This window comes from Lagopus muta, chromosome 4 (genome assembly GCF_023343835.1).
Source record: "Lagopus muta isolate bLagMut1 chromosome 4, bLagMut1 primary, whole genome shotgun sequence".
Lineage (NCBI taxonomy): Eukaryota > Metazoa > Chordata > Aves > Galliformes > Phasianidae > Lagopus > Lagopus muta.
Window position 1 is genome coordinate 69,825,446 of NC_064436.1, and position 15,042 is coordinate 69,840,487.

The 15,042-nt window shown below is 53.3% G+C and overlaps 2 protein-coding genes across 4 annotated transcripts in view; one reads left to right on the forward strand and one right to left on the reverse strand.

The window, feature by feature from the left end:
- Positions 1-395: 395 nt before the first annotated feature.
- SPR (sepiapterin reductase) lies at positions 396-3,185 on the reverse strand. Its single transcript, XM_048943671.1, has 3 exons — positions 2,787-3,185; positions 1,727-2,017; positions 396-1,047 (listed from the first exon to the last, which is right to left on the reverse strand). Exons 1-3 carry the CDS (start codon positions 3,109-3,111, stop codon positions 857-859), a joined length of 807 nt encoding a protein of 268 aa, XP_048799628.1. The 5' UTR covers positions 3,112-3,185; the 3' UTR covers positions 396-856.
- A 7,889-nt stretch (positions 3,186-11,074) lies between these two features.
- Positions 11,075-15,042, forward strand: part of EXOC6B (exocyst complex component 6B) — a 246,665-nt gene continuing 242,697 nt past the window's right edge. For all 3 annotated transcript variants that reach the window (XM_048943630.1, XM_048943631.1, XM_048943632.1), the window contains exon 1: positions 11,075-11,199. In XM_048943630.1, the coding sequence (XP_048799587.1) occupies positions 11,102-11,199 (98 nt within the window). In that variant the 5' untranslated portion in view covers positions 11,075-11,101. The remainder of the gene's footprint in view (positions 11,200-15,042) is intronic.

A 15,042-nucleotide genomic window follows, 5' to 3' on the forward strand; every position in this document is an offset into this window, starting at 1 on the left:
TCCCACGCTCTTGGAAACGCACCCATTTAGAACATGGAAGAGAAGACCAGACAGGAAACTTTTAATGACTGCAGATGAAGTTAAACAGACAAAAACTGGGATAGAGGACCATGAGAGAGGGCAGCAGGAAGGTAGCTGTCATTGGGTTGGACACTTGGAGGGCACACGGGGTGCCAGCCTTACTATTAGCACTGCGGTGCTCCCACTTCTAGCACAGCTTTCTGGATGGGGGCACATCTATGAGGGCTTCTGCCTCCTGGAACTTGATGGGAAAAACAAGGATAAAACCCCACAAATACCTGAAAGAACAGCCCAGGAGGGGCTCGGGCCCCAACTTGGCTTGGACTGAAATAGGAGCACTGCACAAACCCAGGGCAGAGCTGTAACCCATGCAGGCTGTGCTGGTGGGTGGGTCTGTGCGGCAGAGCCAAATCTGCACAGGCAGCTCCCTCTGCTGCTCAGCTCCTGCCTCTAAATGAGCAGAACAGGGAGCGTGCATCCACACTCACTGGGATGTGAAGGACTGCCATGCAGCAGTGCATTAGCATGGTGCTTTCTGTCTAGTTCCATTGGGGAAGCCACCTCTGCTCCCCCATCCCTTTGCTTCTCCTGTGTGCACAGGAGAGCTCAGCGGGGTCCAGGCAGGACAAGACCTTGGATAAGTGGTTCTCAGAGCATGGCTTTATTTGTAGCCTGGCTGAGCTTGGCAGTGAATCCCCCCACCCAACCCCATAAGGGCACAGGGAGCATCCATAAGGCAGCCAGAGATGTTCTCTTGAAGGCTGTGCAGCACCCAAACAGCCACCAAACTGCAGGGAGCAGCGGGCAGAAAACAGAGCGTGGAGATGAGAGCAGCTCAGATGCTGTAAAAGTCCACGTGTGCACCCGAGGTGAAGGTATTTTCCTCCAGAAGCCTCAGCAGCTTCTGGGCTGACACAGAACAGTCTATCAGCTTCCCACTCTCATGCAGGCTCTGGAATTGCTGACGCACCTCAGCATCTCCAGTCTTCGTGCGAGCCAAGAGCTGCATGTCTGTGTCCAGGGGACCTGGGGGGAGAGCAGAAAAGGAAAGGATGTGAGCTGAAAGCAAGATCTGGTGCTCGGTCCTCCAGGTGCAGGAGGAAAATCTCTCTTCCATTAAAACTCATAGGAATGAGGCGAGGTGATTGTCCCTCTCCACTCTGCCACGTGAGGCCTCATCTGCAGCACTGCATCCAGGTCTGGGCCCCCAGTACAAGAAAGACAGGGAGCTGTTGGAGAGGGTCCAGAAGAGAGCCACAGAGATGAGCAGAGGGCTGGAGCACCTCCCTATGAAGACAGGCTGAGGGAGCTGGGCTTGTTCAGCATGGAGAAGAAAAGGCTGCGGGGTGACCTCGTTGCAGCCTGCAGTACCTAAAGGGAGCCTACAGACAGGAGGGGAGTCAGCTCTGTGAAAGGGTAGATAACAGCAGGATAAGGGGAAATGGTTTGAAGTTGAGGGAGGGGAGATTGAGGTTGGATGTGAGGGGGAAGTTCTTGACAGAGAGAGTGGTGAGGTGCTGGAACAGCTGCCCAGAGAGGCTGTGGATGCATCTAGGAGGCATTCAAGGCCAGGTTGGATGGGGAGCCTGGTCTAGTATTCAATATGGCAATTGGTGGCCCTGCATGCAGCAGGGGGGGTTGAAGCTGATGATCCCTGAGGTCACTTCCAAGCCAAGCCATTCTGTGAATGCATCCCCTTCCTCACCTGGAGAATAGTTGAGCACACGGATGTCAGGCTCCTCCTCTGCCAGCACACGGAACATCATATCCCGGGCAGCCTTCCCACTGCAGTACAGCACCCAGCTGCGGAAGGGCTGCAGGGCGCAGAGAGATGAGATGTTCACCACTGTCCTGCTGCAGCCTGGCCGTGTCCCAAAGGCCTGCAGGGCGCTGCTGGTGAGGCAGAGAGCCGAGGTGATGTTGAAGGCGAAGTAGGCGTTGATCTCATTGGGATCGGTGAGGTTGAGGAAGGATTTGGAGATGTCGCCCAAGGAGCCTGGGGAAGGAGTGCAGATGAGGTTGGAGGAATTCAGTGTGGGTTTGGGACACCTGCATCCCCAAACAATGCCACGATGCTAACAAACATAGAATCATCAAGGTTGGAAAAGGCTCCTAAGATCCCCAACTCCAACCCATGCCCACTGATCACATCCCCAGTTGTCACATCTCCACGGATCTGGAGCACCTCCAGGGTTGATGACCCCCATCACTCCCTGGGCATCTGTGCCAGTGCCTGATTGCTCTTTTCAAGACCAAAACCTAGCCTGATCTGACCCCCACCCAAAACCTGACCCTCCCCTGGCACAACTTGAGGCCATCACCTCTCATCCCTACCCATTTCATTAGAAACTCCCTTTAAGCACTGGAAGGCCACAGCGAGATCACTGGGAGCCATCTCTTCTCTGGGCTTTTGCCCCCCAGCCAGCACTGCTGCTCTGACAAAGCAAACAGCTCCCGACCTTCAGCCCCAAGTGCAACGTCCTCAGGGATCACCACGCTCTCCTGCTTTTCCCTTTTCTTCTGAACCAAGCCAGTGGAAGACCTGAGGTCTGATTCCTGTAGCAGCATTACCTACTGGGTTATCTGGTCTTACTTATAGCAATAATAGGCAAATAAAAGGCACAGCAGCCAGCAGACAAGAAAGCTTGCCCATAAAGCAAGGCTACAAGCATTTCCAAAGGATTGTGCTCGGCAGTGCGGGGCTGCAGGACCCACAGTCACCAACTTCCCCCTCCCACCGCCCTGCCCCACAGCCCCGCTGTTACCGGCGTTGTTGATGAGCAGCAGGCGGCCGGGCGGCCCGCCAGGCAGCAGCTCCCGCACGGCTCCCGTCGCCCTCCGCAACCCCTCCTCGGATCCCAGATCGGCGGCCACGCATTCCACCCGCAAACCAGGGCAGGAGTCCCGCAGCTCGGCCGCCAGTTGGGCCAGCGCTTCATCCGAGCGGGCCAACAGCAACAGCAGCGAATCTGGGCCGAGCCTCGGCGCCAACAACCGTGCCAGGCTGCGGCCGAAGCCTCTCGAGGCGCCCGTTAACACACACGAGGCCGCGGCCCAACGCCGCCGCTCCTCTCCCGACTCCGCTTCCATCCCGGAGCGTGGATCGAGGGCCGTGGGAACGCGCTGCTTACGTCATCGGCTCCATTCATCCCTCCCCCGCGCCATGAATGGCCGCTCCGAGAGCGCCGCCTCCTATTGGCTGACAGCGCGCTGTGACGTAAGGTGGAGGCGTGGCCAGAGCGGAGCGCCCGTCGCGCATATTAAGCGCGTTGTTCTGCGCCTGCAGCTCGGAATGACGGGGGATCTCCAGGCTTCCCTCCTCTATCGCCGTTTTTAGGACCTAACACCTAGACCAAGACTGCTTGTTTATTTGCAAGACTGATTATTATGATTATTTTGTGCAGGAGAGTCTTGGATATAGAGTGGAAAGCTGCCGAGATGCTGTAGGGCTGCTCAGCATGGAGCAGGGGAGGCTCAGGGGATCCCATCGTGGCCATGAATTCCTGTAGGGAGGTGCAAAGGCATGGAGCCGGCTCTGCTCAGCGGTGCCCAGAGGCACCGGGCACAGCCAGGAGCTCCCCGTGCCCATCAGCAGCTCTGCTTGCTTGGGTGGGTATCAGAGCTCTGGCATTGGGACCAGAGAGATGTGGGGTCTCCTCCTTGGGGACCTCCCAGGGCTTCCTGGGCCTGGGCACAGCTTTGTGTCCCTGCTGGGGCAGTGCTGGGCCAGAGGGACCCTGAGGGGCTCCAGCCTCAACCAGGTTGGGGTGCTATGATAAAGTAGCAGAATTCAAAAGTGTTGGATCACAGAGATCTGACCCTGGTTTCCTAGCTCTTACATCCTAAGCACAGGTGGGCCTGTGATGCTTGAAGAGGTAACGAAGTGGAGTTTCACTCTATGGAGCAGCTGCAGATGCTGCTGAAACCCTTATGAGTTCTAATAAAGCATTAAAATTCCATGGCATGGCAAAAGCCCAAGACTGATATTGGTTTTGCTAGAGCAAACCTTAACACATTCGGTAAAATTAAGATGATCAGCAAAAAAATAAGAGCAAATGTGTAGCTTCTTCAGAAGCAGCTTGTGGATGGCAGAACTTACCTCAATGGCTGCCAGTTCTCCCATCCCATTCTGGCAGTCCCCATCTCCTCCTCTCACCATGCACCCTGTCCTGCACGGGTCTGCTTGGTGCACTGTATAGCCATCATAGAATCGTCAAGGTTGGAAAAGACCTCTAAGACCATCGAGTCCAACTACCAAGCCATCACTGGTTATGTCCCCAAGTGCCATCTTGCTGGAGTTTTCTCCCAGCTGATCGCTCCTCCCATCTGCTCCGTTAGCAAAGGGTGCAGAAGTGGGAGGGAAGGGTGTGGGAAGTTGGCAGGAGCTGCCTGTATTCATCTGCACTAAAAATAAGGACTCAGAAGAGAGGAAGGAAACTGGTGACCAAACCCGAGCTGGAACAGGAGGGCAGAGCTGCAGAGAAATTATAGATCCATAATGTCTGATCCTTTCCTTTGTGCTCCAGACTGTGCCAAGGACAGTTTACAGCTGCAAGGCTTCCCGTAGCTCGGGGTGCAGTTGGGAGAAGCAACGCTAGGTGTCAGCGGCATTTAAAACTGGGAACGGCGCGGGGCAGGGTGATAGAAGGGGGGTAAATGTGGCAGTGACTCTTTTTGGTAGCTGCTGACCCGTTGTCACAACGGTCCACATCGTCTGTGGTGTGAAATGACACCTCTTGGGTCGATGGGGAGAAGCCACCTGAACTGCTTTGCTGTTGCAGCACGGATCCCGTTGGCATCGGGATACGGCATATGTGTGTCTGTGTGGCTTTGGAAGGGTGTGACAGAGTTTGGGGAAAGCAGGAGGGGCCCCGGGAGGGAATCCCACCCTGAGAGCCACAGGGGCGGTGGGCACTGGGGGCACTGCCAGGGCTTGTTGCCTTGGAAAGGAAGCACGAAATTCCTCCAGCAAAGGGCTTTGAACAATAGCTCTCAGGAAGAGCCCTGGGTATTTCTGCTGGCTGTTACCACCCAAGAAGGGCAGGGCTTGAAGTCACACAAGGTGGCCCTGGGTGGCTGGCAGGGAGGGCTGCGGTTTCGCTCCTGAGCTCTGCTTCTTGTCCTGGTAGCCTTAAGGCCACCTCAAGTGTGGGATCTCGTGGTATTCAGGCTGTGAGCTGAGGAGAATATAGTGAGCGGGTGCCAGATTGCTCCCCACAGCTGGACTGGCTCAGGGTAATGATAGAAGGGCAGCGTTCAGGGTGGAAATGTGTCCTCGTTGCTGGCTGGGAGGTACAGTCTGCCCACTGCCCCCAAGTGATGCTCTCTTGTGTTGTGGGTGAGCCACGTGGTGCTAACCACATCCTGACTGACATGGGGTAGGAATGTCCCATGCCTTGCTTATGCCTGGGGGTGAATGTGTTCGTCCTTCTGCTTCTAAACAGAGACAGAGAGAGGGCAACCAGCCCTCTCCTTCACCTCGCTGCGTCCTGCCAGCATTTGCTCCCCATGTGCAGCCAAACCCAGAGCCAGCCCTGAGCCTCAGGTGGGCTCTGCCCTTGTGCTCTCCTGTCCAGATGAAGCCATTCCATAGAATCATAGAACTGATTCCTGTTGGAAAAGACCTCTAGGATCATTGAGTCCAATTGTCAACTGGCCCCTACCGTGTCCATTCAAAGAATCATTAAGGTGGGAAAAGACCTCTAGGATCGAATCCAACCCCAACCCAACCCCGCCATGCCCACTAAGCCATGTCCCCACGTGCCATATCTACATGGTTCTTGACCAAGAACTGTGTTGCACTGGTTGTTTAAGGCAGGTCTTAGGGAATCCCAATGCAGCTTGCCAAAAGGTTTTCACCCAACCACTGCCACCAGAGATCTCTGTCTTGGAATCAGAAACTCGGGTTGAAAAGTTCTCCCCAGCCTTTGAAGGCCAGAGCTCAGTTCAGACTACATCTGAAGTCCATCTGAACGTTGTTTCAGTCCCTCTTTTCTATTAATCTCCTGTATTCGAAAATAAAGGTGTAATAAAATGGATGAGAAAGCAGAAGCTGTGATTAGAAGCATCAAAACAACTCCCATGAAGGGGTCTGGGGAATGGCATGGTAATATCAGAGGATCTTATTTCAGTCTTGACAAGTCTTGATGTGAAGCAGAACAGGATTTTAAGACACTGGTGACTGGAAGGCTGGAGTTTCCTCTATAAGTGTGCTCTATAGGATGCCAATGAAGGAGCTACAAAATGCAGGGCAGGAGCAGAGAGGGTGTGGATGAGGGCACCTGCCTGAGGGAGAGCAGTCTGGGTGGGAACACTGCCCCAAAAACCCCATTTTTGGAGGTTTGCTCCCCCAAACCTGTCCAGCTGCTATTGTTTCTGTGGGTGGCATCCGAGTGTGTGGGATGGTGATGGTCGGTGCCAAGAGAACTGCAGTGGGGTTCTGTAGGGGCTGAATGAAATGCAGGCACCTCTCAGGGCTGTGGAGCTTTGCTTGGTGCTAAAGGTCGGCGTGGATGGAGGAAATGAAGCTGCTGCACACCCAGGGTAAACAGGACGGGCTGAGCTGGAGCTGAGTCATGGGTTCACCCATGGTACAGTGTGGGATGGATGCATTCGTTCCTGTTGCTGGGGAATAAACCCTATGGGGACAGAGGAGCTGGGAGAAGGATGGGGGTGGGGAGAGCAGGGAGCTTGCGGGGTGTGGGTGATCACACACAGTGCAGGGGAAGGATGTGCCCACTGGGTTTATCTGAGCATCCAACAGCAAGGATGTGAGTCCATCTGGCTGTCCTTCCGTCCCATTTGTAACCACGCTTTGCTCGTGGGTTGGGCCAGAAGACCATGGGAAGGAAGACACAAGCAGCAGGAGTGGGGACAACAGCAAGGGCACAGAGATGCCAGGAGCTGTTGGAAGCCATGCAACAAAGGAATGGCACGAAAGGAAAAAAAACAGAGACCACCAAAGGAAGCACAGTGAGAAAGAGAATGTTTGAGCTGAAAATAAAGTAATCCTGACAGTGGTATCCATCTAGTGGAATGGTGGAATTACAGCTGAGCTCAGAGCTGGAAAAATGCTGATGGGAGGTGAGGAATTGAAACAGTTTTCAAGTTTCATAAGGGCAATGTCTGCCCCATAAAGAAGTGGTGTCGCTACTGATATGGAACTTTGTTAGCTGGAAATTGAGGGAATGTAGAGCAGTTCCCATCAGCCAACGTGGTTTTTAGGGAAATAGGATCTGTGGAGGTCTTTTCCAATCTGAATGATTCTGTGATTCTATGATATTTATTTTAATTCAGTTTAAAACAAATGTCTTTTTAGACATTGTCACAGTGCCTCATGCTGTCTTCCCACGTTCCTCTGTGGATGTTCATGCTCAGTTTTATTACGGGATGTGCCTTGCTGGCTGAGCTACACCATGCTCCATGCACTGGCATCCTTTTCTTGCCAAAGCTGAAAGTAGCATCCCTCTCTTTCTGCTGGTAGAGGGAGGTAAGAGTAAAGTCAGCATCACAATTTGGTGATTAATTCATTTCTAGGTTCCCATTTCTGTGCTCAGCCCCCCTATAGTACAGTCTGGTGGACAAAACAGTGCCTTCATAAGGGACTCATAAAATTATAGAATCATTAAGGTTGGAAAAGACCACCAAGGTCCAACATCAGCCCATCACCATGTCATGCAGTGCCATATCTCTCCATTTCTTGAAGTCCAGACCCTTGCTGAGAGAATTATTTGTGATGCCACCATTACCCAACTAAGCATCAGGGTCTAACCTGGCTTTGATATCATTCCCCATACTGTAACTCAAACCCTTCAGCACCATTGCCAGCCTCCCACGCTCCATCCTCTGGCTCTTAATCCTATTTCTGAAGCTCAGTGAAGACAATGCAATATTTACCATTGATTTCAGGAACATTGGCTCAGATCCCTATTAACTGAGATGAAAACAGTAATCTTCTTAGCTGCAATCTAACAGCGGTAGATGGGGGTTTTACACTGGAGCTGGACATGTATCACAGCAAGCAGCTCATGATATGCCTCCTGCAGCCACAGGTAGCTCATCTCAGTGGTCTGCAGCCCAAAGACATTGAATGCCAGCCCATCTCCTCTCTCTGTTTTGCCCTGAGGGGCTGCAGTTGGGAGCTGCATTGCTGGAGGCACCAGCCTTCTGCCAGCAAGAGGGAGAGCGCAAAATGCACAGCGCTCCGCTCCCGGCGGATGGCAAACCAGCCCTGGGGGAATGCTACGCCAGTCTGCTGGGCTCAGAAACTGCCCTGCTATTTTTATCTCCTTCCATGATATCACTGACACGTCTCTTTGCTTCTGGTCCTCCAAAGGCTTCCATCGGATCTCCATGGTGACTGCCATCGGAGCGCAGATTTCCTGGCGGGTGTTAACACATCCAAAGTGACATCCATCTGGTCCCGCACGGCACCGGGTTTGGCAGCCGTAGGCATGACATGCAAGAGCTGGTGAACTTCAGTGGAGATAACAAAGTTTTTGTCAGGCTTTCCTTGCCCCTCCTGTACCGTCATGGCCATGCACAGTGTGTGCTGGGAGGTCACCGCCTCATTTAATCAAGTGATGGTGCAGAGATTCTGACCCCATTGGAGAGCCACAGTAAGGGATGCTGAAGGTGTGCTCTTACAACCAGTTTTATTTCCATCTCAGAGCATGAGATGACAAAAGCAAGAGCAGTAAAAGCTTGGCAGCATGTTCTCTTTTCTGCTCTTCATCCAGTTCATCTCGCACACCATGGCATCTCCCAGTGCCTGGTGCAGTGATAAGGCAGCTGGGAATGGAGCCCTTCCAGCACAGTTGTCACAGCACAGGCTAATAATAATAATAATAATGATAACCAGTTGTTTCACAAGGTGAGATTAGCATTGGGGGCCACAGCAAGCTCTCGAGGAGACCTTGGCAGCCAGGGCTGTTTGTGGAGGCTGGCAGTGCTGTCCTTGAGTGCAGACACCTCTGGGGTTGTGTCACTTCTGCCAGTGGCAGAGGAAGGGCTGCAATGAAATACGTGATATCACTGCAGTGGGGCTGTGTGCTCTCAAGGGGTCATGGCATGCTGTCACTGCTGTGGGGTTGTGATCCCTCCTGGGGGATGGAATGTGTGACCCCCACTGCTATGGAGTCATTGTCTTGGGCCTGTGTCCCCTCAAGGGGGAATGTTTCTATTATAGGGTTGTGACCCCTCTTAGAGGGATATCATGACCAAGGGACTGTGACCTCTCATGGAGACAACACGGGGTCACCAACATGGCTCTGTTTCCCCTCAAGGGGGAACAGCTCTCATGGCAGGATGCTATGGCCGAGGGGTTGTGACCTCTCATGGCAGATGGCATGGGGTTGCTGAGATGGGGCCGTGTCCCTTCATGGGGACACATTGTGAGGTCAATGCCATGGGGACACGTTATGATGACGCCTCTATGGGGCCGTGTCTCCTCATGGGGACAAACTATGAAGGTCACTGCCATGGAAAAAAGTTCTGAGATCATTGCCATGGGGCTGTGTCCCCTCACAGGGACACATTGTGAGGTCACTGCTTTAGGGCTGTGCCCTTTGATGGGGACATGGTAGGAGGTCACTGCCATGGGGACACATTCTGAGGTCACTGCCATGGGGACACATTATGATGAACATCTATGGGGCTCTGTACCTTCATGGGGACACATTGTGAGGTCAATGCCATGGGGACACATTATGAGGAACGTCTATGGGGCTGTGTCCCTTCATGGGGACACACTGTGAGGTCAATGCCATGGGGACACATTATGATGAACATCTATGGGGCTTTGTCCCTTCATGGGGACACATTGTGAGGTCAATGCCATGGGGACACATTATGAGGAACGTCTATGGGGCTGTGTCCCTTCATGGAGACACATTCTGAGGTTACTGCCATGGGGACGCATTGTGAGGTCACTGCTTTGGGGCTGTGCCCCTTCTTGGGGACATGTTATGAGATTGCCGCCATGGGGACATGTTATGGGGTCATTGCCATGGGGCTGTGCCCCTTCTGTGGACACATTGTGAGGTCACTGCCATGGAGACACATTATGCGGCCACTTCCATGGGGTCATGTTATGATATCACAGCCTTGGGGCTTATGTCCCTTTGTGGGGACGCATTGTGAGGTCACTGCCATGGGGATGTATTATGTGGTCATTGCCATGGGGATCTGCCTGCTTATGGGGTCATGTTAAGAGATCTCTGCCATGGGGACATGTTATGAGGCCACTGCTGTGGGGACACATTGTGAGGTTGATGCCACGGAGCTGTGTCCCTTCATGGGGACGCATTATAAGGTCTCTGCAATAGGGACACATTCTGAGGTTGCCACCATGGGAACACGTTATGATGACACTGCCATGGGGCTGTGTTTCCTCATGGGGACACAATATGAAGGTCACTGCCATGGAAGCACATTCTGAGATCACTGCCATGGGGCTGTGCCCCTTGATGGGGACATGGTAGGAGGTCACTGCTATGGGGACACATTGTGAGGTCACTGCCATGGGGACACATTATGATGACACTTCTATGGGGCTGTGTCCCTTCATGGAGACACATTGTGAGGTCACTGCTTTGGGGCTGTGCCCCTTCCTGGGGACATGTTATGAGATCACCGCCATGGGGACGTGTTATGGGGTCACTGCCATGTGTCTGTGCCCCCTCATTGGGACACATTGTGAGGTCGATGCCACGGAGCTGTGACCCTTCATGGGGACACATTACAAGGTCTCTGCAATGGGGACACATTGTGAGGTCACTGCCATGGGGGACACGTTATGACGTCACTGCCGTGGTGACGCACTGCGAGGTGCTGCTATGACGCAGCCCCGCTTTGCCGCCATTCAGGCCCCGCCCCGCTCCTCCTTCCCTCACGGCTCCTCCCGCCTCAGCGCGTTCCGGCACTACGTTTCCCGGCGTGCCCCGCGGCCGGGCCGGGCCGAGCGGCGCTGGGCGGGCCGGCAGGTAGGTGGGGTCCGCCGGGCGGCACGGCGCTGCTGGGTGCCCCGCCGGAACAACTCCCCCCCACCCTTTCACCCCCCTCCCACCCCCACCGTGTGAAGATGGCGGAGCTGGAGAGCTTAGAGACGGCGGCGGAGCACGAGAGGATCCTGCGGGAGATCGAAAGCACCGACACGGCCTGCATCGGCCCCACGCTCAGGTACGGCGCGGGCGGGGCGGGGCTGCAGGTGGTGCCGGGCCGGGCGGCTCCGAGCCTCCGTGTTCCTTTTGCCAACGCTCCTCTTGTTCCGAGGGGTTCGTGAAGGGCCGGTTTGTGTTTTCTTAGCGGAGAGGAGCTCCTGAGGAAGCTGCCCCTCTCGCAGCCCCGCCCGATGTGGCTGCTCTCATCGTCCTGCCCGTGTTTGGAGGTGATGCCACCGCCGTTTGGTCGATGGCCCTTTTGTTCTGAAACAGCTCTTCCTCCCAGCTGCGCAGCCCGTGGTTTCGTCTGTGCTACCTGCTGGGTTATCTGCGGTCAGCAGCGCGGGTGGACGCTGCCCTATCTGCCGTCACGCTCTCCCATCACCAGAGGTGTTTCCTTCTGATGCCCTTTAGGGGTTTTGTAGCCGTGTTTCCCATTGTGTTCTTGTTCAGGAAGATGGTGAGCTGGCTGCCCGACCTGAGTTTGCTGAGATCGCCTCTTTCTGTCTCTCTGAATCTGATGTATTAGGTGAATTATGCACTTCTAAGCTCTTGCTAGGTAGGCAGCGTGTTGGTAGCATTGCTGTCCGTATGGAAGCCATGCAATCGATTCAGCAAACAGAACATCTCCTGCCTCCTTCCCCCTGCTGAAAGGGGACGGGCTCCTCAGCAGGGTCTGCTATAGTACGGCAAGGGGAAATGGTTTCCAACTCAAAGAGAGGAGATCTAGACTGGATATAAGGAAAAAATGTTTTACACTAAGGCTACTTGCCCAGAGAGGTGCTGGTGTCCCATCCATGTTGGCTTCTTCTCCCAGGCAACAAACAGGACCTGAGGAAATGGCTGCAAGTTGTACCAGAGGAGGTTTAGGTTAGGCATAAGGAAGAACTGTTTCTCAGAGAGTGGTCAGGCACTGCAATGGCTGCCCAGGGAGGTGGTGGAGTCGCCGTCCCTGGCAGTGTTCAAGAGGCGCCTGGATGAGGAGCTATGAGATCTGGTTTAGTGCTTGAGGTAGCAGTGGTGATGGGAGGACAGTTGGAGTGGATGATCTTGCAGGTCATTTCCAATCTTGCAATTCTGTGATTCATGGAGACCCTCAGGTCAGGCTGGAGGAGCTCTCAGCACCTGATGGGTGCCCCTGTACATTGCAGGCAGTGGGACCAGATGGCCTTGAAGGGTCCCCTCCAACTCAAACCACAGTAAGAGAGAAGTTCCCCGAAGAACTTCATCTGAACACCAAGATGCATTGCTTGTAACTGGGCATGAGCATATGTGTGTCCCTCTGGGGGTGAATGATGCACACAGGTAGAGGATGCTCGTAGCCCACCTTCATCTCTTGGTTCTTCTGCATCAGGAGCTGCAGAACTTGAAATCAATGCCAGGTGGGGGTATTGTGTACAGTCAGAGCTCACTCTTCTGTTCCCACCGCCTCTACAGTAGGCCTTAATTCCTTTCCTGTATTGGAGTTTTCCAAAATCACTGTTTTAAATGACTTAGGTGGCTGTTTAAAAATGAATGGGTTTCAGCCGTGGGGTGATACTGTGGACAGAAACCCAACAAAGCAAAGCTTTGCATGTGCAGACAAGTAGGATCATAGAATCCTAGAATGGCCTGGGTTGAAAAGGACCACAATGATCATTAGTTTCAACCCCCCTGCTATGTGCAGGGACCAGACCAGGCTGCCTAGAGCCACATCCAGCCTGGCCTTGAATGCCTGCAGGGATGGGGCATCCCCAACCTCCTTGGGCAACCTGTGAACAGTGCCTCACCACCCTCTGGGTGAAGAACTTCCTCCTAATGTCCAACCTAACCCTTCCCTGTCTCAGTTTGAAGCCATTTCCCCTTGTCCTATCACTAACCATCCTCATAGACAGCCGTTCCCCCTCCTGTTTATACTTTCCCTTTAAGTATTAGTGTTAAGTATTAGAAGGCCACAATGAGGTTTCCACAGAGCCTTCTCTTCTCCAAGCTAAACAAGCCCAGTTCCCTCAACCTTTCTTCATAGGAGAGGTGCTCCAGCCCTCTGGTCATCTTAGTGGCCCTCCTCTGGACCTGGCCTTGCTGTAGGGTTGCCCATTTATCTGGTTGGTTTTGTTTTTAGGACATGGCACTTTTCTTCCAGAAGTTCTCCTTAAAGGGTAAATGGGTGATGCTGTTGATAGGACACGATGAGAGTTGGGTTTCTCCTCCAAACTGATTAGAATGTATGGGAACTGCCACTGCTGGGAATGTGGGTGGTTCTTTTCATTCTGTTTCATAGAAGGAAGCGTAGTTGAACTCGTTCCTTAATATTAAGGCTGGATGTGTCTGTCTGTAGGAAAACTTGTGAGCATCAGAGGCAAAGGGAGGTTTGTGCTTTGCTGCATCAGTTGCTGAAGCGCAGCGGTGCTTCGTTAGGAGGCTCGTTAACGATCCAAGCGTAAGCAATACCTGCTGCAAGGATCTTTAGAGCTTAAATTGGATTGGCTCAGGGTAAACACGATGTGCTGCAGAGCCCGGAAAAGCAGATGATGAAAACTCTCAGAAAAGGTGACTCACTGCTGTGGGCATCATGGAAGAAGTGTGTCTTCAAGGAGCCAGTCTGGCTTCCCTTCCAGGAACAGCAGTCCTGAAGCAGAGCTCAGAAATAGGCTGTGCTGGTTCTGGGTGCCAACGTGTTAACATCACAGCACTGCACTGTTATCAGTTCCTCACACAGAAGTAGGTGTTATGGCTGCTCTGAGTTGTGCTGATGCGGTGTTTGGTGCCTGGTCTGTGTTATCGGGGGTGGCTGAGGGGTTAAGATGTTAAAGTGAAGGTCCAACCAATTCATCTGGCTGGGTGGGTTGGTGTCCCACCCACCAGGGAGAGTTTTCAGCTAGAAAAAGAGCAAGTGTAGTAATTGGTGCCCTGGGGCAGGGGAAGGACGAGATGCCTGCTTGAAGTTCCTTCCAGGCCCATTTGTCTGCCTTTCTTTCTGTGATTCTTGTGCTGGGCGCTTCGCACATGTGGGACAAAGCCCCTCTGAGGGGCTGGCAGGGGAGAAATTCCCTTCTAAATATAAAACAGGGGCATGAGAGGGAGCGTTGCAACAGCGTGGCTGTGTGTGATGAGCTGTGGCTGTCTCCTGCTCGTGGTACGGATGCCATCCAGGTCTCTCTCATAGACATGTGATGGGATGATTGCTGCCTGCTCTCTCTGCTGGGATCCCACTGCAGCTTCTAATCAAAGTTTGTCAGATTTCTCCCTCTTCCCCATAGCTCTTGGTATAAAACGCTCCATCTTCAGCCTTGTGTTTCCTGTACTCCTCAATTATGCATTAATGGCTGCAGCTGGTGCAGAAGAAAGGGAGGAGAAGCACCGAGGTTATTCCATCTGACAGCTGTGTATGCGGGCAGTGCAGTGCCGCTCACTTTCCCTGCCCTCAGCTGTCATCTGCAGATGAGCCCCTGCTATCTCATGCATTGCTAATCATCTAAAATCTGTTTCAACCTGCAGGTATTTTGCTGTCCTTTCCCCTGTTGTTCTGCAGTGTCCTTTAACAGCAGATGTCTACTCTCTTTATTATGAAAGTGGGGAGGTGCTGGAAAAGGCTGACCAGAGAGGTTGTGGATGTTCTGTCCTTGGAGGTGTTTGGGGCCCTGGGCAGCCTGGGCTGGTATTAAATGTGGAGGTTGGTGGCCCTGCATGTGGCAGGGGGTTGGAGCTTCATGATCCTTGAGGTCCCTTCCAACCCAAGCCATTCTCTGGTTGATTCTATGATTCTGTGTCTTCTCGTGGTTAAAATACCTGCTGGTGTTTTCAAGTAACTTCTTCCTCTTTTCCATTCTGCATCTTGAGCTCTTCCCTTCCCATTGAGGTTTTATTGGTTACGATAGGATTA